The 21,894-nt window shown below is 41.3% G+C and overlaps 1 protein-coding gene across 2 annotated transcripts; it reads right to left on the bottom strand.

The window, feature by feature from the left end:
- Window positions 1-256: 256 nt before the first annotated feature.
- arhgap1 (Rho GTPase activating protein 1) lies at window positions 257-13,240 on the bottom strand. Of its 2 annotated transcripts, none has more exons than XM_086036927.1 (13): window positions 13,138-13,240; window positions 9,914-10,132; window positions 8,017-8,115; window positions 7,818-7,905; window positions 5,121-5,252; window positions 4,928-5,014; window positions 4,746-4,844; window positions 4,515-4,622; window positions 4,352-4,428; window positions 4,183-4,260; window positions 2,038-2,166; window positions 1,819-1,922; window positions 257-1,016 (listed from the first exon to the last, which is right to left on the bottom strand). In XM_086036927.1, the coding sequence occupies exons 2-13, from the start codon at window positions 10,035-10,037 to the stop codon at window positions 849-851; spliced, it is 1,293 nt and encodes a 430-aa protein (XP_085893053.1). In that variant the 5' UTR covers window positions 10,038-10,132; window positions 13,138-13,240; the 3' UTR covers window positions 257-848. The 2 variants fall into 2 exon arrangements, with proteins under 2 accessions (XP_085893053.1, XP_085893054.1); XM_086036928.1 differs by having other exon boundaries at window positions 9,914-10,043; window positions 13,138-13,156.
- Window positions 13,241-21,894: the final 8,654 nt, after the last annotated feature.

Here is a 21,894-nt window from a genome sequence, read left to right as displayed (position 1 = left end):
TATTTATTCTTTTTTTTTTTTTTTTTCCTTCAGGCTTTTGATCCCGGAGGAACAAAAACACCATCACATCTGCACTAACTCCATTAATGGCACACACGCAACTCAACAAAAGGCCAGCACAGGTACAAACAGAATCCACACACATCAACCAACGAATCCAATTAAATGACACGGTTCAGAGGAAGGGAGAGCACACGCGTGCATGAAAGCTCAAAAGCACAGACGTTTGGGGGGTTAAGACAACATACAGCTCATCGTTTGCTTTTTTTTTTTTTTTTAATACAGCGAGATTGTCCACAACATTTGGTACCATTATTCAAAATGAACCTGAGGGTTTTTCACACAAACCACTTCTTCATGGGGATTTTTTTTTTTTGTTTGTTTTGTTTTTTGTTTTTGCATGACAGCTACAGCAGAGACCAACCACGGCGACACGTTGAATAAGTAAACACATTTTTTTTTTCAATTTCAATTCCACTTGACAATAATCGTACGCATGCGGTTGTAGCTGGAATGTCTTTTTCAAGGAAAACCTATTTTGTTGCAAATGTTTTTGTCCGCCGTGCGTTCAATTTCGCACTTGCGCGGGTTGTTCTCTCATGAAAAAGTCTACCAGGAGACACTTTTTGAGCACTAACCGCACTGCTATGGGCCCCGATTAGAATCGCAGGTGACAAAAGACACAACTGAAATCGTCCAGAGATTATTATTATATATCTATTTTTTTTGTTTATTTTTAAATGTGCATTTTTGAACATGGCTGTGTTGGTCCAAGTGCTATTTGATGGCTCACTCACTATCAATGTCGAGTAGCCTCCAGTGGCGAGTCAGACAACAGGGGACCAAATTTAGGCAAAGACCAAGTGCTGCTGGTCCAGCAGGCATCGGGTGAAATTGTTGATTGGTCCAATAGCGCTGAGTGACATGGCGTTGTCCCGCCCCCACAGCAGGTTTGGCCCGAACACCACAGCCAGGTTGCTGTTGGTCATCTTATTGACGTCACTGTTGGCTGTGACCTGCACACAGCAGCACAGCAATTCGTCAAATACTGCATCAACGGTGGACACTTTCACGATTATTACAAATGGATTCAAGGATGTTATTTGGGATAAAATTGTGTGTGGGGGGAAGGGCATGTTTTGAAACTAAAAACTTCAAAAAGGTATGCGATGTTAACTTCACAGTTTAGCTAACCGAAAGCTTGTGAAAAATGGACCAAAGCCTGTTTTTTAAGCCCGATTTTGGCCCCGAATCTCCCCTCCCGACAATCGTAAGGACGCTACGATTACCGTACTGGCTGAAAAAGATCAACTTAACAGACATTCCTGCCGTGTGTGGTGTGTTCCGACTCATCTGGGCCATCGATGTCAAGGAACAGTTGAGAGTTGAGGAGCTTCATTTAGATAAAGGTAGGCCTTAGCTGCTACCTGGTGGCATCTACAGGTCATTACGGTACAGTATCGGTTTTCCTAGGGTTTGACAATTACTCGCCGATTTTTCGTTATTCTCGGCAGGGTTCGGTTACAATCCCTGTGAACAGTGGTGCTAACTCGTGATTTGCTCGACTATGAGTTTAAAACTTGACACTTACACCTTGCACATAGACTCACACAAAAAGTTAAGGATATTTGGACTGGGAGAGTCACAGAAAGGATAGATATCATCCATGGATCAAACGCCGGTTGTAAATTGTTACCATTCAGCTCCTGTTTTAGAGAACAGCAAGTTGTACTGAAAGCACTTACACCGTCGTACGTCCAAAATTTTAGAGAGGCTCAAATAAAGGTTTCATTGAAGAAAAGGTTATCAGTACGATACCTGTGCCAGAAATGTGATTAGGTATCTGAGCGTGGCGTAGTTCTCCTCTGGCAGCGACTCCACCAGCGTCTTCATGACGGTCACCTGACTGTCACTGGGCACGGCTTGACGTAAAAAAAAAAAAAAAGAAAAAGAAAAAAGAAAAAAACAGCGCAGATCGTTAGTGGCAACTCCACGCAGCCACCCGGCGACATTTCGAACGGCGCGCGGCAAACCCACAGGCAAAGTTGACAATGTCATTATAGAGCTGGTAGGTCAGCAGCGGCTCGGGCAGTTCTCTCAGGAACGTCTTCAAGATGACGGCCGCCAAATGGACGTCTTCCATCTCTTGGAAGTTCACCGCTTCGCCTGCAACGACGGCCAACGCATTAAAGGAGCGCTACGGGATAGCAACACACAAGTCCCGCCGCAACACATATAACCCGATTCGTTCCAATATGCTGTTGAACATTCAAAGATTTCTATGCCTAAAAAAGTGTATACAATTTCATAAAGACTTTTTAAAATGTTTTCGTGATAAAAAGAGTTTTTATATAGTTAGTGATAATTGTAACTGTTATTGTATGTATTTTTTTTTTTTTTTTCATCACAAAGAGTGTATATATGTACCGTAATGACAACTTGGCTTTAACTTGAATACTTAGATGTGTCAAGATTTCAGTGTCTTAATAATTGACTAAATTAAGAGATCTTTATTGTTAGTGTATTTTTTATTCTGGTGTAATTTCTTAGAATATCACCCGAATGGTTCGCTTTTATTTATTTTTTCTAAAAAAAAAAAATGGACCATTTACTTGTCATCTTTTCAAAATAAACGTTTAAAAAAAAAAAAAAAAAAAAAAGTTTTTTTTTTTTTTGGACCGAAAATATACCGAACCGAACCGTGATTTAGCGTACCGTTACACCCCTATAAAACACAGTGTACGGCCAAATTCAGAAAATGTCACATGAAGAAAAAAAAAAATGTAATTGTATGTATGTATGTAATTGTATTTCATTTGGATCTTTAAACGTGCACTACAGAAAGAAAAAACAAAGCCGAGTTCCGGAATCTTACATTAGCGCCCCTTGGCAAGCCTTTTCTTGGCTGGTATGAAAACACTCTTGCACACGTCACCGTATTTTGCCCTGATCTTAGAACTGACCTTTTGTTCATTTGTGCTGAGTTTGCACAATGTTTGATCACCACCGCCAGTGTCGAATGGGACTAATCTGGAAATAAAGCCAAGCACGCGTCTGAAAACCGCTCGCCTGTTCACTGAGCTCAGTCTCATCTGGGATGCTACAATATTAGTTTTAAATGTGTATATGCAAAATGCAGTTTTGCCTGTTTGCAAGGATATGCGGATTAGCTCAAGTCATCATGTCACAGTTCAAAATGTCATGCCTCATATAGATGTTATGTCGCTTAATAAATGCCGTTAAGTTACGGACTGGAAGATGCACAGAAAGCTGGCTTCCGAGGTACGAGCAAATGCAAGTGTTGACGGGCAAGAATTTCAATTTGGCTTCCAATCAATAAATAATCCGATGAAGGTTTTTATGTGCATTTGAACTCTCCCATCATGTTCATCCCCACCCCTCATTTTAGTGTTCCCAGTCAAACTTGACTGGTCTTAAATGAGCACAAAAACCATGAATGGTATTTAAAGCGGAAGTCAACCCAAACATATTTTTTTCAAGAATATGTTCCCAGCAGGCCCATTCATTTTGCGTTTGTAAAATAAGTTAAGCAGCAAAATGCACTTTGTTTTTAGCCATCTCCGTGGGCGGCCATTTTGTCTTCTGTCGACAGAAAATGACATCACAACTGCTCACAACGACCAATCACGGCTGACCTGTTTTCTGAATCTGAGCCGTGATTGGTCGTTGCGACCAGTTGTGATTTTCATTTTCAGTCGGCAGAAGACAAAATGGCCGCCCCCCCAGTGATGGCTAAAAACGAGTGGATTAACACTTATTCCACAAACGCAATATTTATGTGTTGTTTCAACTAGTGGGCTTGCATAGAACATATTCTTGAAAAAAAAAAAATTTGCGTTGACTTGCCCTTTAACACTCCTTTAAAATGTGAACCATTTCTAAAGAGTATCTGTTCATGTGAATCCTGGCAAAGAAAATATAAATAGGCAATGAAAACGCATGAAGTCGTGCGTGCGGTGTCTGTGTGGGGATGTTTTCTCATCTGATGGATGAATATAATCTAGGAAAACAAAACAAAAAAACATTGGTTTCATTTGGTGGTCACTTTTGATGGATCATGTCATACGGTCTTGAGGCACCCACATGTAAAAACACAAATTTAGGAGTGCTTGAAGTTGATCAGGTAAGGTACATTGGATGCAAAATGGTCACGCTTCCTACCCGAGTTATATCTGCGTTGAACCTCTTTCACCAAAGTCACATTGGCGGAACGGCGGAAGATTCCCTCAATCTCCAGACCTGACGAAGATCAAATTTAGACCAAAAAAAAAAAAAAATTTTAAAATAGCATTTCAAGCTGCCATTTACTTTCGGGCCGTGTTGAAGTCACCTTGCTCTGACAGGAAGCTTATGGTGTCTCTCATTACCACAGGAACAGCATCTCCATCTGGATTCTTCTTTTTTAACCTGATACACACACACACACCTATTAATTTGAATGCCTTTGACACTCAGAAGTGTAATTAGCCATCAAATGCCAAGAGGTGACTTGCAATTCAAGGGGGACCCCAAAGACCTGGTTGGGGAGAGGGGGACTGCGAGGAGGGGACATAGGAGGCAGGGTGGTTGGCTTCAGGGAGGCTCTCAATTTGTTGTCGTATCTGCACGCACACACGCACGCACGCACGCACCCCAGTCAGCTCGGTGCTAAGGCCATTTGTGGTTCTTAGCTAACATGAGTAACGCAATTTACTCAAGGCCACATATGAATGACGCGCTCTTACTCTTTGACACGGGCCGGAATGATGAGTTGCTCGCACTTGACCACGTCCTCCAGCTCACTCAGATAGCTCACGTAGTTGAGTTTCCTTCCAAATTTAAAACTGCGCCAAAAAGGACCAAGACAAATAAGAATGACGATTCTTATACACACAGCAAATTGTCACGTGGCGGCGCAACAAAGCACCTGATGATGGGTTTGAAGAGGATCAGCAGGGTCTTGATGAACATGGTGGGATGGACAATATACAAGGCTTTGATATTCTTCTTGTACCTGGCGAACGAAAACAGCAGAGCCCCACTCAAAATAAGCAGCTCAGACAAGCAGAACTGGACTCAGTCTGGGGCTGACGTCACCCGTGCAACACATTCAAACTCACTTCCTGTCAAACTCCCTGTAAGCATCCCGCAGCCAGCTGAGCGACGGCTTGTTCTCGCTGGTCAGGCCGTGGTGGAAGTAGATCAGAGTGTAGTCGCTTTCAACATACTGGTCCAATGTTCCTTTCAGGTACCTAAAAGACAAAACCAGACCACGTGAAAACCATTGCTATGGAAAGGAAGGACCGCTGACCAAAAAAAAAAAAAAAAAAAAAAAAAAAAATCGTGAATATTTCTCTTTGACAGGAATACGTAGTCCTTGACCTTTAAATCTAAACAATAACCAGCAATCTGTATTTTCATTCCACATTATTCACATTTAATTTATTTACAGTAACAGCAAAGACGCTAAGCTAATTGTATGATGTTTTTGCGTATCGTAGCTGTCGGACGGAATCCTCGTATTGTCGAAATGACAACTTTTTAGGAATTAAAAACAAAACAACAAAAAAAACAACAACACAGTCTTTCTTCAGTTCCCATGACATTGCTTAATTCAAGTGGTCTTATATTGCTATCATATACCTTTGCACACTCACATCAACACCACAAGGGCCCCAAAATATATTCAATCACTAATTTATTACACCGGCATTGATTAAAACACCAGAAGCACGGGAGCCAGTGGCGGCCGGGCACTTCAAAGTCCACGGGTCTGCCAAGCACCCGCCGTGCAAAAAAACCTTTGAATACATCATAAAGACAAACGCTTGCCGTACATCATCTTCATAAAGCTCATCCTTAAAAGTCTTTAAGCCATGAGCGATGCAATCAATAATACACTGAGTCAACCAACCCCCTTGTATTAAGCGGATATTAATATGCAAAGGAAAACTTGCCTCCATTTTCTCACGGGGGGGTCCTTCTGCGACAAAGCATTACAGCGATCGATTAGAACAAAACAAGCCAACTTAAACGTATCTAACTTTACTATTTTTTTTTTTTTTTTACTGGTATAGTCTAAAAAAACCTCCAGAAATTAAATACAGGCGACAATTACGCCACACAACTTCCACAGATCTAGGGAATAGACAAGAGTTTTGGAACACAGAAGTTGCGTTCAAGTGCGGCAAAATGTATTTGTTTTCAAGATGTTTTCATCACTTGAAATTGGTTAATAGTGTAAAAAGAACAGACAACGTGAGGACAGACCATTAGTATGGATTTGCGGAAAAAATATCAATTTGACCATATTTGGACAAAGGGGCTTTCTGCAGGACATGCATTTATTTACACAACTAGGCGATAAAGCAAAAAAAGTCAAGGATTTTGTCGATTTTGTGGTGGCTAGCAGCCCGGCGGGGTCCCACTAGAATATATGCGCTCCTGCACTGAGCATTCTATTGCCCAAGAAAAAAAAAAAAAAAATCTGTTCTTACTGCGGGATTAACTTGGGCTTTTGGAATTTGCAAAGGAATAAAGCTCATAGGATTTGCCTGACAGCGGCCGTTTCTTCTGCGAGTCTACAGGAAAAGCGAAACTCATCCTCAAGCCGGCCCTTGAGTGGGTTCGGCCTGCCTGATTTTGATCCACATCAGAACAAACGTATGTTATGACATCACATATCGCTGGCATCAGGCCAAAACCTCCTGTCAAAATGTGGTCTATTTCATATTTTTTCACAAATTGATACTATTGGTCAGTCCCACCGTGTGCGTGTTATTTTTACGAATTACAATGGTCAACACATTTTCACCAATTTCTTTTTTTACTCAGGGATGCAAGTTAACTATTCTAGATGTTTTTTTGGGGGCGCGGATTCAGAATCTGCCCTCGTTTTTTTCAGATTTTCACAATAATGAAATTAATATAATAAGTACTATAGCAGCGGGCGATATGACGATATTCGATCGTTAACGGGTTTAGCGTGTTGACGATCTCAGAAAGCCGAAAGATCGTTTGATCGTCAACAGGGCACATTCTATACAGTTCAGCTCTGTGGCGGCTCAAAAGCCGCTGACGCATACCCGCCCAACCAATCACAGCACGCACAGCAAAAAAAAAAAAGACGTTAAAAAAAAAAAATCATGACAAAATCTCGATCGTGATTTTATTTTTAAAAAGTCGTGATATGATATTTTTGCCATATCGCCCACCACTAAAGTGAATTAAGGATTATGTTCAGCAACAGGTAGATTTTTTGGGGGAAACGTCATAACCATAAATTACAATGCATGGTTTACAATCCGCGTTAACTGAACACTCTAAATTGTCCCTAGGTTTGATTGTGAGTGCGAATGTTTGTCTCTGTGTGCCCTGCGATTGGCTGGCAACTACTGCCCGAAGACAGCTGGAATAAGCACGCCCGCGATCCTTGTGAGGAGAAGCGCTTTGGATAATGGATGGATGGTAAAATCCATATTGCGCAAGCTTTTATAGGTCAAAATGAAAATGCTTCAAAAACCTGATGTGCTACAAAACAAGTCTAGACATTTTTGAAATCAATGTCAAAAATATGTTTAGGAATGCATTGAAGCCATCTCAGATTAACAATTGCTGATGACCAGTGTAATTGATCGACCTAAAGTGTTGAAAATGGCTTTCTTTTTTCGCCGATTCAAAGTTAATGACTCAATAAATGAGCCATTTTTTGGGGGGTTTCCTGAAAACCGAGGGTTTGGGAGTTTGGGAGGAAGCCAAATAGTTGTCAACTAATTTTGCAATCCTGGCAGCAAAACTCGTAGCTGGGACTGACTCACATCAGCAGCTTGTGATGGTCCAGTTGGTGCTGGGGGGGCATCCTGCAGGCGTTAAACACGATCACTTTTCTGCCAAAGTTGTCGTCGCCTACAAGATGACGAGAGGAAAAAAAAAAACAAAAAAAAAAAACAAGTGAGGAGGGGCAAGAGGATTAGGTCTGCAAAAGATGGCCGCCAAGCGACCGGATGGCCTACTGACCAGCGACTTCGATGATTTGATGCCTGGCGATGTCATAGAAGGGATGGTCCCAGGGCAGGTGGGGGGAACTGGCATCAAAGTGCTGAGAGACGTCAGTCTCTAATATAAACACACACACACACACACACACAAACACCTTTAACACACTGTTGGCACAGCTGAAAAATGTCAAAAAAAAATTGATGACAATATGTTTTTGGTAAATGCTGATTAAATGGTGATATAATCTTAATATCGTGCTGTATATCTATTCTTTTTTTTTTTTTTAACTGGTTATCCTCACTAGGGTTGTCCGTGTGTTTTCCATACAGGTGGGCTTTTAATGATTCCAGCAATACCAATAAAATGTCACAAAGTAGCAGCATCACTCTGCAAACACCTCCGCTTCCCTCCCCTTTGTCTGTCAGGCATCTTGTTTGTCCAGCTTTGGCTGAACTATTCTCAGTGAAAAGCGTGATGCATGAAGGCAGCAGCCATCAGCAATCCACCCAAGTCGTGCGTCCCTTAACGGGTCAACATAAAACTGCAACTCAAAGTGCTGTAAAATATCCAAAACACAACATAAAAAAAAACAAGACCCGTTTGCCCGGTTTCAACTAGTGGGCTTGCATAGAACATATTCTTGAAAAAAAAAAATTGTTTCGTTGACTTCCCCTTTTAATATTTAATGTAGTAGAAAATTCTTACGTGCAATAACTTTATCAAGCCTGTGCGCCATTGGCATCAAACATTTTCATTCCATCCAGGATTTCGCCTCAGGCAGCTTTTGTTGATGTTTGTTTCAGAGGGTTTGAACACACGAGGTACGTACATTTACGGTAAGTCAAATGACTGCTCGATACCGTTTTAAGTCTGGAGACTGGCTTGGACAGTCTAAGCAGTTGTACACAAAGGTGTTTTATCAAATAAATGAAGACAAAAGTTCTCTTCATCTTTTTTTTGGTTTGTTTTTTTGCTGATCCCAAGAACGATGCGACCCGTCGGACTCAAAAATCCGCGACTGATCTGAACCGTGACTTAGATGATCCGTTGCACCACTACTAACTGGCATAAAAGTAGTCTTCACTGACAAAATGTGAAAAGTGGGCAACAAAACACACCTGTCAGTCACTTATCGCTGAAACATGAAAAACAGTTTACACGCAAATCTTCCCAGTTGTGTATCATAGCCATGAAATAAAAGAAATAAAAGCTGAGCTCTTTTCTCATTCATGTCAAAGGACTTGGCCACACTTAACTGTTCCACCGATACTTAAAAGCGGAAGTCAACCCAAACGTATTTTTTTCAAGAATATGTTCCCAGCAGGCCCACTCGCTGAAACACGGCATTCTGATTAATATACGTTAAGCAGCAAAATGCACTCGTTTTTAGCCATCTCAGGGGGGCGGCCATTTTGTCTTCTGTCGACTGAAAATGACATCACAACTGCTCACAACGACCAATCACGGCTGACCTGTTTTCTGAGTCTGAGCCGTGATGGGTCGTTGTGAGCAGTTGTGATGTCATTTTCAGTCGACAGAAGACAAAATGGTCGCCCCCCCCGCCCCCCCAGGGATGGCTAAAAATGAGTGGATTAACACTTATTCCGTAAATGCAATATTTATCAGAATGCCCTGTTTCAACTAGTGGGCTTGCATAGAACATATTCTTGAAAAAAAAAAAATGTTTGCGTTAACTTCCGCTTTAAGAGAGGGGAGTGTATTGTGTTTTCCTTTGAGAGGAACTATGACTAAAGAAGAGAGCAGATGTGAAAAAAGGTAAAAAACTAAATTAAAAAAAACCTGTTACTAACGTCTTAGAAGTACCTATGCTCTCCATAAAGATGTTTTCTGTGGGCTCAATGCCATTCCCGGGTGAATGTCTGTAAAGTGTTGCATATGAGTATGCCCCACTCACCCAACTTGCTGAGAGTGGATTCATCTGCCGGCCACTGCTGGTCCTCTAAAGTGGCCAGCTTCAGGTGGCCCAGCTGTGCCGTCGTCGGGTCCTCACTCAAATCCACAAGCAGCTCCGAAGACATTGCACACTGCAGGATGGCGCAGCACGCAAGCGCTCAGGCGACAGCACGCGGAAGACGCAAACACGCGCGCGCGCACACACGCACACGCACACACACTAATAGCACATGAAAGAGACAAGTGTTGTTTATAAGGTACATAGGGTCATGAATCAGTACACTTATTACAGGTCAAGTTCATTTTATCTATTCATTTATACTGCTTTTATGTGAGATGTAATCTTGAGCAGTGCAGTTTTACTCCACTGTAAACTACAAGCACAATAACACAGAGGCCATGTTGTTAAAGCAACACTTCTTTGACCTTATCACTATAAACTCGGGCTGAACAACATACAATAGTAAAATGCAATCTTCAAAGTGCAAAGACCTTCATTTTGGTCGGTCTGGATTTGGTAGGTTTTATTTTTTTATATATACACACTGGTATATTTTAGTGTCTAGATAAATTCAGTGCTTAAGCAGTGCAGTCCACATACATACACTGTTAATTAATAGTGAAAAGTTGAGGTGATAAAGCCACAGATCGGTTTAAAACGACAGACGGCCTACAGGCGATTACTATTTGTTCCAGCCAGACAAAAAGGCAGATAAACAAATGGCGGAAGGGTACCCTGGCTGCAGGCGGAAGGCAATAAACGGACGGGGAAATTTGAATAAAATGCCACTTAAAATACAATCCAGTCGATTTGGTATTGTTTAATGTAATAAAGATTCATTTACCGCTGCTAGTGTTTGTTTAAGCGAACCTTGAAAAACAAAATCACATTGAAATCTCACTTGCATACACAATATCGAATGGAAAGATGCAATTACATTTTTTTTCCCCCCTTCAATTGTTCAGCCCTAAGATAAACTGTCCAATATTATCTTTGTAAAGGCAGAATTTTGGATTCAACACTTAAAGGATCTCATTGGAATAATTGGATTGTGCAGGTGTACGCAGTGACGTGGCCGATGGCTCCGAAAAATCTTGTCCACTGCGTCTACTCTTGTCACATAATCAACTTCAAATGACACCCTGTCACCGTACGCATGCACATGACATACATCTTCCCAACCCCCATTAACACACACTGTGCTCCGCCTCCAATGTGCGGCATAATGCTGGTTGACAGAACGTTGCTTTAAATAAATGCTGTTACTAACCAGCAGGCGTAGGCAATGTCACTGGTGTTGACCAACCACGTACGAGCGCATTTGTGCGGCCGGTCACTCACACATCTACACAAGCACACTGACACCCCTACAGCCAAACGCACAATAGTGAGAGATTACTACTGTTAGAGCTCCGACCAATGCAACGGAGGACATTTATATTGTTTGATGCGGTGTAGCAGGTTCCTGTTTTAGCTTCGCGTCTTCCTGGAATCCATTCTACCCGTTTAACTCGTTCAATCAGTACCAGACATTTTCAGACCCACTTTTACACTAACATTTGAAAAAAATATATCAATAAATTCCTGGGATTGAATGGCTGGACTGTGAAAAGACATATGTCTTTGGGATTTGAATGAGTTTTAAAAACATCAGTAGTAACGTGACGTGGCTGCCATCTTGGTGGAATTTTCTAAAAAAAACATGGAATGAGCACTTCTAAAATACTCTATAACAAATAATAAACAAATGGAAAAAAGAAATGTATTATTTAAGTACATGACCTATTCCACTGCCCAAAGTGCTCAAATTTTTTGGGAACATGTGGCGTTTGAAACATGACAGGTATTTTCACCTGTTGACGTCTTGAGAATTTTGGCCTGTAAGCGGAATTGGTGGATATTTTTAACTGAAACCTGTCAGCCAATTGGAGAAGTAGAAGACGAAACGTAGGTGACAACATGCAAAAACATTCCCCCAAAAAGCCATTTTTTCCATAATAAAAAAAATCCATTTCTCCGGAACCCATCACCTGATTTTCAAAATTCAGGGGTTTGTCTTCAGGTGCCATTCCAACTAGACACAGCACTTTGACAGACTGTCATTTTTTGGGGAAATCTTGTCACGTTGTTCGATGAAGGATAGTTATGAAAGCGATCAGATTATGGGGGTAAAATAACAATCAATTGACCATTATTTTTAATGGAATGGTAGGATTCCACTGAGGCCAATTGTATGAGCAGAAAAATACAAAGTTCAAAGACTGGAAGTCATATTGTTCTCCCTTTCGGAAATAATTGAGAGTGAATCAACAGCACCTCTACTTGGTTGCAGTCCAGAAGTGCATTTAGGTTTGACTGAATTGCTTCAAAACATGAATCCCTCCATTTTCTATGCTTCTTCTCCTTAGGGGGATGCAAGTAAGATGAAACCTGTTCCAGGAAGTACACGCTGGACACGTACTTTCAGTGCTTGCGTTTCATATTCCACAAACATGCATGCTAACATCATTGAGGAGGACTCTAAATCGTCTAGAAATGTTCATGTGAGTGTGAATGGTTGTTTGCCTATACGTGCCCTGCGATTGACTGGCGACCAGTTCAAGCGGTAACTCTTCTTTCACCCTATGTCAGCAATAGTCTCCAGCTCACTTGCTACCAAACAAGGACGAGCACTGTATCAATAGAAGGATGGAAAGATACTCTGCGAATCAACATCCTGTGCTAACACTGCATCCTGGTTCCGTCACATTTTTGAAAATGCTTTTTAAAACGACCCAAAATCGGAATCAAGTGTCACGCATCGGTGAAACAGTGTCACACACGAGCCGAATTCATCAAATCAACCAATTTAAATGAGACTGACGTCCACTTTCAACGTAGAGGCTAATGAAGCTAACTTTAGCAGCCCTAGCTTGTAAACACAGAAGCGCAGCTATCATCCTAAAAAACAAAGCACTACGACCCTTCGGTCCAGATAACAGACACGTCTTCATAAAAAAAAAAAAAAACTCGTAACCTCATTCCCTAGTCATGCTTAATGAAGATGAGCTATTATTAAAGCTAAAATTAAATTGTATACTCGTCGCATATAATTGTCATGTAACCATAACAAAGCGCGCAAGCAACAGGGAAACAAACCGCACTGTAATTCGTCACGTTCACATTCAAGCATTTACACACCTAATACTAATCATAATAGGTAATAACGCGGTGTTTTTATTTACCTGAAGAGCTTTGTGATGATTTATCTTCGCAGTACTGTGTACACAAGCACACGTACAAGCGTTACACCTTTTCCGCTTTTGCACTTTCAAAATAAACTTCAGCTGTACATTACTATTGTCTTCCGTATGGACAATTTCAATATAAGAAAGTAAATATAGGTGCGTCCCCTGGAGGTCTGTCTGGGAAATTACACTTTCTTAGTCCAACTCAAAGTGCTAGAAGATAAATATTTGTTTCTATCTATCTATCTATCTATCTATCTATCTATCTATCTATCTATCTATCTATCTATCTATCTATCTATCTATCTATCTATCTATCTATCTATCTATCCATCCATCCATCCATCCATCCATCCATCCATCTATCTATCTATCTATCTGTATTTAATTTGGGTGATTTTAAATTGTAGCCACAATCCAGGTATCCCGTAACATAACATGCACACAAAAAGCTACTAAAATAGCTGTAACATTTGGTCACATTTAGCTTCAAACAATGTTTAAAAAACTCAGGCAGATTTTTAAGAGCTACATTTTTGCACATTTACATTAATATTTGTTAAGTTAGAGATAGATTGCAGTTTTTCTCCGTTGTTTGTCTCATTTCATGAAACAGAAATGACATTCTTAAATCTAAAAGATAATTTGGCCAAACCGGCACTTCTACACAACAATACAGCTCATTAGCATAAGCTCATATCCCTCCCAAAATTGTTCACATGCTTCAAACTAGATCCCTTTCTTATATAAGGAGCCAGTACCACCAAAATTGCAAAGATCCTTCTCAATTACTCTGGCACATTTGCATTCACACAGTTTTGCCAAAAATAAGCATATCATCGATCACCCGCAAAAGCTCATATCTCTCCCAAAACAGTTTACCTATGTGTCAAAACAAGGTTCCTTTCTCAGTGCCCCGAAAATGCATCATCCCTTTGGCGTTGTGAAAGCACTGTGCAAGTCAAAATGCTCAGATGTTTTGTCACTATGGCAGAGGTCTAGCTAACAGAATACAATGATGTATAAAACTGATAGAGAGAAAAAAATGATTTCCCTGGTAAAAACAAACAAAACCAGAATAGACCAGCATGTTTTTGTTGTCTTTTCATGCTGGTCTTGTTGGTGTCACCAGCAATGGAAAAACAGTAATAGCAGCAAAAGCAAAACAACACAGCCAAGATTCAAACAGCCGAACTTTTGGTTGTTTACATATGTTCTACACACTGAGCCACTGTTGCCCAGCAAAAACACAACAAAACCATGCTGATCTTTGCGACTGTTTTCTAACAGCACTCCCAATAAGAGCACCCTCCAAAGTTTGAGGTACTGTACCTCACACTGCACTCATACTAGCAAATAAATTACCACCATTTTTATTCACATACAAAGTAATGTGACATTACTGTAGATTCCATAAAAAGAAAATACATACAGTATTCTGTACATTTAAGAAATAGAAACACAAGCAAAAAAATCAATATATGTCTAGCCTACAGTGCTGTAAAAAAAGTTTTTCCCAAATACAGGAATACTCTCGGCGGTTGCTCTGGTCACACTCCCTCTCCTGGCCACCGTCCTCATCCTCCTGGCCATACACGTGCTGTTCTCAGTTTGGCCAAAGATTTTGGTCCACATCGCAGCGGATACTTTCTGTTGCAAATGTCTCAACTCATCGACTACACGGATCCCTTAGTGATGACGCAGCATCCATGCATGGAGCAGGGCGCCCGATGTTTGTACAACTCTCACTCTCACACTCTCACTCTCACACTCTCAACCAAAGCGGGGGGGGGAAAAACAAAAAATACTCGGAATTAGGAAAGGAGAGTATGGTGGTCGTAGCTCCATTCCATGAACATTTATCAAAAATGTTCCAATTCATGGGTCAGTGCTTCTCAAATGGTGGGGGCGGGCGCCCCCCCCCCCCCCCTGGGGAGGAGGCGGGGTGCGATGCTGAGGGGGGCGCGTGGGACCCTGGGGAACATGCTTTTTTTTCCCGCTGTACTACGATAAAGTGTAATTGCGCATCCACTCCAGGAGTTGGCAGTGGCGCTCTAATTGCCCATTTTGCGCAGCGAGTATTAACTCTACGGTGTAGGTTTGTTTTGCAACGAGCTGGAGATATGTTTCCAAGGATACGATGTTATGCAGAGGTGTACCTATAACGATTTTATAAACAAATTATATTATTTATAATTGCGGCGGTGGGGTGGGGTGCGCGAATTGTTTTCTTCTTGCTGGGGGGGGGCGTGCGTAACAGAAAATAATTGAGAAGCACCTATGTAGGTCATCATGCACAATAGTCTGTTCAATTGTCAAAGTTAGTCAAGAATGAAATACCTCTATAGTTACTGCAATGTTGTTACAAATCAGAGCTGGAGTTTTTGCCCAAGATGCTATGCTATGCTAAGAACAAAATTAGCTACAGTGGCTTGCGAAAGTATTCGACCCCCTTGAACTTTTTGACCCTTTGCCACATTTCAGGCTTCAAACAAAATGTATACTGCAGAATGAAATCATGCTGACATGTTTTGGAGAGAAGATAATTCTGATAATCAGCTAATAATTTTAGATCGGCGAGATGTATTTATTTAGAAAATGTGCTAAACGTGGGCTCATTGTGCTAACCGTAGGCTACTTGTACAGAATAACCATTTGCAAAGATGCACTGAGACACTTGAGGCATATACATTCACCACGTTTGCAATTTGGTGAAATCAATGAGAAATGACATTCTGTTGTGAACGAGTCTATCAATCAATCAATCACATTTTATTTATATAGCACTTTTCATACATAAAAATGCAACTCAAAGTGATTTTGACAGTGCTCATTTTCTCGCTATCCCTGCTCCATGCAATGGATGCTGCGTGCGAGGACATCGCAGGGAATCAGTGTCGGGGATGGGCTGAGACGTTTGCACCATTTCTTCCCTCGCTGTATTGCAACGGAAACGTATCCGCTGCGATGTGGACCCAAATCCATGGCCAAACTGAGAGGAGGGCAGCTATGGCCAGGAGGATGAGGATGACGGCAACAGCAACACAGTGACAATGTTACTGTAGCCGTGGCACTTTATTTACAGCAGTGTAGGCTAAATATACACTATATTTTCCTTTTTCATGATTTATGTTTTATATTTCTGTATTCTACAGTACTGAATGGAAGTTAGTGTGTGTGTGTGTGAATAAAGAAATTGTTACAATTTCCTTGGCAGTATGAGTGCAGTGTGTGTGTGATGTCAAAACTTTACCAGCTGGTCACCAGCTTTCACTGGCAGGACCCCGGCAACATACTGATGGAAATTTGAAAAAGCTTTTATTTATCAGATTCGCATTTCACTTCTTGGGTCTTGTCTTGAGACATTCTAGTACCTGACAGAAATTGAATTGTTGTGTAACAGCTGTGAGGAGTTTTTTATTATTATTATATATATTTTTTAGGAATCTTGTATCGGTGGTTACAACACAGGACAGGTGCATGTTAGGGGGAAAAAGATCTGACATGAGGAAAAGAGAGGGAGGTCACATGAGTGCAATTTCCAATTTTTATGCATTGCTGGAGTCCCAGTGATGCCGCAGGTTTCCTGGTATTGAGCAACTAAAATGGTGGTGACTGGCTAGCTGTTTAAAAAGAAGTGAGAAGAAGAAGAAAAAAAAGAAGCATTTAGAGTAGAAGCAACTGGAAGCAACTTTCCACATTGTGTCTCACCAAGGTAATATAGAGTATGATATAACATTTACATTTCATCAATCTTCTTGAATTGTGCAAGTCTTTGTTTTTGCCCTATGCTTTTCTTTTAACTATTCTATGTAGACCACATCAATGATTTTTCTTTATCAAACTTGTGTTTTAGATCCGTAACTGGCACGTCTGTCACAGTTAAGTCACATATGTGCTTGTAGTAACCCTTGTGTGGTGTTCGCGGGTCTGTGGCACCCATTTAGTTTTTATTTAAAAAAAAAAAAAAAAAAAGACCTAAGACATATCAGAAACCTTCTCCTCATGGTGATAACACACTGCAGTGGGATTTTCTTTTTTGGCTCTCGGGATCACTAAAAGGCCGGCATTTTGTGAGCAAAGGTTCAATGGGTTCCTCCAGTGACTCCGACCGAACAAGGATAGAACAGCAGGGGGCGCGGCCATTCTCCTCATTAACAAGAGACGTTATTCACGGAGTCACTTATTTCCTAACTTCTCCCAAATTTATTCATAAAATAGAAAATGACAGCTCTTTCCATTTTCCTGATCAAAAAATATATCAAATAAACTTGTTCGTGCCAAGACCCAACCAGCCCTTTAACGTGGCTCAGTCGAAACAGTACAGTCAAAAGACGTAGGCTATAATTATGCAAATTAGGTGATGGCATCATTTGGTAGCTTCTAGCAACTTTTAGGACAGCCAATGGCTACTTTCTTTACTGACAAGTTGGCAACACCGATGTCACCACCCTGTTCGCATGCATCCTCACCACTACAGCAGCCGATGCGGTCAGAGAACGACCTTAACAAGATTTCAGTCTACTGGACAGAACTTTGTCCACTCCAGACTCGGTATGCGATTGACTTTAACTTTGCCTGATGCAAAACTCAATGAAACAGATGTTTTTATCAGCAAAAACATGCCATGGCCTCACAGTTCTCCACCATAAGGCTAAATGGAAAAAAGTGGGAACAGACGCTCTGGCTCTGACTCCTTTAGAGGAATTAAGCCCAGCCATTGGTTCAGGTATATGGAGGATGACATATTGGTTAAGATCAAAGCTTGCAAAGTCGATTTTTTTTTTTCTCACCGAAGACAACACTGTAGACAGCAAAATCAATTTCACTTGGGAAGACAAAGAGAATATTGCCATTTTTGGATTATGAAGTGTGGGCAAAGTAGGACAGAAGCCTCAATATTGAGGTGTGCAAACAACCGTCTAAAACAGACCAGTACCTCCTCTTTGATTCACATCAACCACTAGAACACAAATTTGGGTTTGTCAGAACTCTGGGGTAGAGCCATCAACTCATGCCATGGTGGCGGGGGATGCAATTAAACACGATGATGACGTTGAATGATACCACGGCTTCATCTGGAGCAATTCTCACCTTCTGGACATTTTTGGTGAAGTCTGTGAAGTTTCAGATATGGTTTGGGATATTTCTAAGCACTGGTGTTACAATAATAGCTAGCTGTTTGACAATGTTGTTGCTGACCAATGACCCAAACGGAGCTCTTCTGGGTACAGGAAGTATGACATGCAACGATCAGTTCTTTCCTTCCCTTCATGATCAGATCCTGATTTTTAGATTTTTCTATGAGTTGTCTTCAAGTAGAGCAGTGGTATTGAGGATCACCATACATTTTGCCTGCTAGCAGAATTGAGATGTTATGGTCCCTCTTTAGGCTCACTACTTTGTTTTCTTGTTTATGGTTATCAAAAGAGAATATAGTTATCAACTCCAAAGAGAAAAAATAAGACATAACAACAACCAACAAATTCCTTAACTTGATGTCTTCATCTGTCGGAGTCTGTGGCCACCTAGCAACCCGTCCGTTAGCTAAGCTAGGTTCCAGTTACCTTAATGAGAATAAACCGAATAGAAAATGGATGGATGGATCTCTGAGTTGCTTTAAGGATTTAAAAATGCTCTTTTTGCTCATCCAACTAATTCGGTAGACTTGCACACCGGGTGATGCTTTTACTGCGTGCGAACGACCCGAAGCCAAACAGAAACGCTAGTTGACATTTGTGCCGTAGTGGCAGTACTACAGTGTGAGTACTACACACTCCAATAACCGCATGGAGAAAGCAACTTCCTTGTTTTATGAGGTAAACCACATTGACTGGGGCTTCCCCTTCAATAACGGTTACGAGACCCCAGGAAACATCGTGGAAACAACCATGTGGAGCCTGAAGGACCCCACACCAATTGCTGGGATTCCACCAACATTTACAGTATGTGTATTATGTGCGTGGCTTGCACAATGGAAAAGCCACGGCAGACATTGGAACATCCATGTGCAGGAGTTCTGGATATACTGTACGACACAGTTGTCAAACTCAAGGCGTGGGGGGCAGATCTGGGGCGTGACATCATTTTATGTGGCAAATAAAGGCAAATCACGTGCGTCGATGCCATAGTTCATGGAAATTGTCGTAACTTTTAAAAACGCTGAAATATGAGATATTGCAAGAATTTTTTGTTACCAAGCCCTCCTTAGAGGGATGGTTGGGCGGGGATGGCCATGTTTTCACTAACAAGTTCATTTTATATATTTTTTGATCAGGAAAATGAAAAGAGTTGTCATTTTCTATTTTATTCATTCATTTTGGAGAACTTAGGAAATAAGTGACTCCATGAATAATGCCTCTTTTTAATGAGGAGAATAGCTGCGCCCCCTACCATTCTATCCTTGTTCGGTCAGAGTCACTGGAGGAGCCGATTCCAAACCCTCCATTGGAAATCATTGTACTTTCATTGGGGGGGGGGGGGGGGTGCGGCATTGTAGTCCTGATGTCATTTTTACATGCAAACGTATTATATAAGTGCCATTGTTAAGCTCATCCAAGTGTATTAACAAGAGGCGTTATTCATGGAGTCACTTATTTCCTAATTTCTCCCAAATGTATTGATAAAATAGAAAATGACAACTCTTTTCATATTCCTGATCAAAAAATACATAAAATGAACTTGTTAGTGAAAAGATGGCCACCCCGGCCGGCCCAGCCATCGCTTTAATTCAAATGAGTGATCTTCGGAGCTGCTCCCACCGCTGTTGCCGTTGAGGTAGCCACTTGTCAGGCTGGCGCAAATGAAACAAAAACCCTTTTTTTCTTTTCTTGTTAAAAAGGTCACCAGTATTAAAATGCAGATTCCCAATTATAAACAAGATGACTTGTCAAGTCATGTAGTTCAAGTCGAGGTCAAGTTGAATCTCTTGGATACCAAGTCAAAGACAAGTCAAGTCTTTCCAAAGTTTTGGGCGAGCAAGTCACAAGTCCTATAATTATCCGTCCGAATTATAGTGCTGAATATCTGATTCTATGTTTTTGTTATTGCACAATTTGACACACAATTTCAGCCTGCCTTCTAATGAGCAAAAGCATTTTTTAGGATACTGTTCACGTATCTCATTCATTAAGCCCCAAACAAGTGCTGTAAAACTCGTGCGAGTGGAACCCCAGCATGAGTGTGTGGGTTTGGAAAAGCAAAGTGATGTTGCTTCCTCGTAAGCACAGTGGGATGTTCAACAGCTCAAGCGGGCCACATATTATGCCCCTAATCTGCGGAGGATTTCCTCAGATTTTCCAGTGCATCATTTTGCCTCTTGCCTCTGGCTGAGGAAACTGGTGCTACCTTTTTCTTCTCGCGGTTGATATGTTTGCAATTATTAGGTAGGATCCATTAATGAGATATTTGGCAGCTTCCAGTTAACATTACAGATGGGATTCCCTGCAAAATGGCCGCAGAATGTAAAATTGGCTACATTGTAGAGGAAAAAACTTTCACCTGTGTGTTTTAAAACAGTAAATCTACCCAACACATCCTGCTCTTTAACACAACATAATGAGGTGTGATAAGGTTTCCACTGCTCAGCAACACATCTGCTACAGCTGCAAACAACTACTGGAAACATGTCAGAACTTCCACAAAGCATGTAAGACTGAAGTAGTCTCCTTCCATATTTTTTTTTTTCACTCATCTAGACCTTTCCATTTTTTCATGACAGCTTTTCATATTGTACTCTACACACTAAGAAACCATCAGTTGTTTTCCTAACCCAGATGCTGAGTAGCTGTGGATGAGCAGATTGGGTTCATTATTTCAACCCAACAGATCGGGTTGTGCATGTTAATCTCATTTTTTCATCACTTCATTTTACGTTTAAACTGATGTTTTCTTTTGTTCTCGTCAAATTGCACTATACCAGACGACGCATGACGTATGCGTGCTCCCGCAAGGGATGCAGTTTACAGCAGGGGTGCTGTTTTCGGCACAACATCTGTTGACGTATGACGTATACGCGCTCCCCGCGGGGGGGCGGTTTGGGTTTGCAGTTAACGGCAGGGGTGCTCTTTTCGGCGGAAAGTCTTCCCCCATCACTCTCAACCAAAGCATGCCAGGAAGTGCGAAGCGTCACCATTGCTACAATCCACTTCCTAAAGTGGATTCATTTGGTGTGTCGGCGGGCAATTCTCGCTTGCTTCCAGACCCGCAAATGTATTTTCAGCATGTGAGATGGCCTGCGCCCTGCGCGACTCAATGACGTCATCGCTAGACGAGACACGCTTCTTTCATACAGAAAGAGGGGGTGTGGCTTCCCAGACACTAATGGTCAGTGCGCCATCTACTGGGGAAAAGCAGGGATAAAATGAAATCATTGAACGATTCTGATTTCTTTTTTTTAGTTGGACATGTTCGACGAGCCAGATTAAAATACTTTGCCCATGGCTGCTATAGAAGCTACCTGCTGACTTCTGTTGTAGCTCTCAGAGTTACCAAATGACCAGGATGTTAAAAGCGTAATGCTCGGGATGGAGTTATTTGTGAATGGATAATTTCTTGCAGCACACCTGATGCTCTCTCAGGGCACGCCGAGACTGGCAATCATTCGCGTATACAGTAGATAAGAAGTGGAATAAACATTGTTTTTTTGTTTTTCTGGAATACTTTTTCCACATGTTTCTCCTGTCTCTACAGATCACAGATGTCAGTGTCAGACAAGTTTGATAAGCAGTTTCTCAGACAAGCCTAATTAAAAGT

This window comes from Filicampus tigris, chromosome 1, assembly GCF_054856515.1.
Source record: "Filicampus tigris isolate MCC_2025a chromosome 1, RoL_Ftig_1.0, whole genome shotgun sequence".
NCBI classification, from domain to species: domain Eukaryota; kingdom Metazoa; phylum Chordata; class Actinopteri; order Syngnathiformes; family Syngnathidae; genus Filicampus; species Filicampus tigris.
This window is presented reverse-complemented; position numbering and strand designations above follow the sequence as displayed.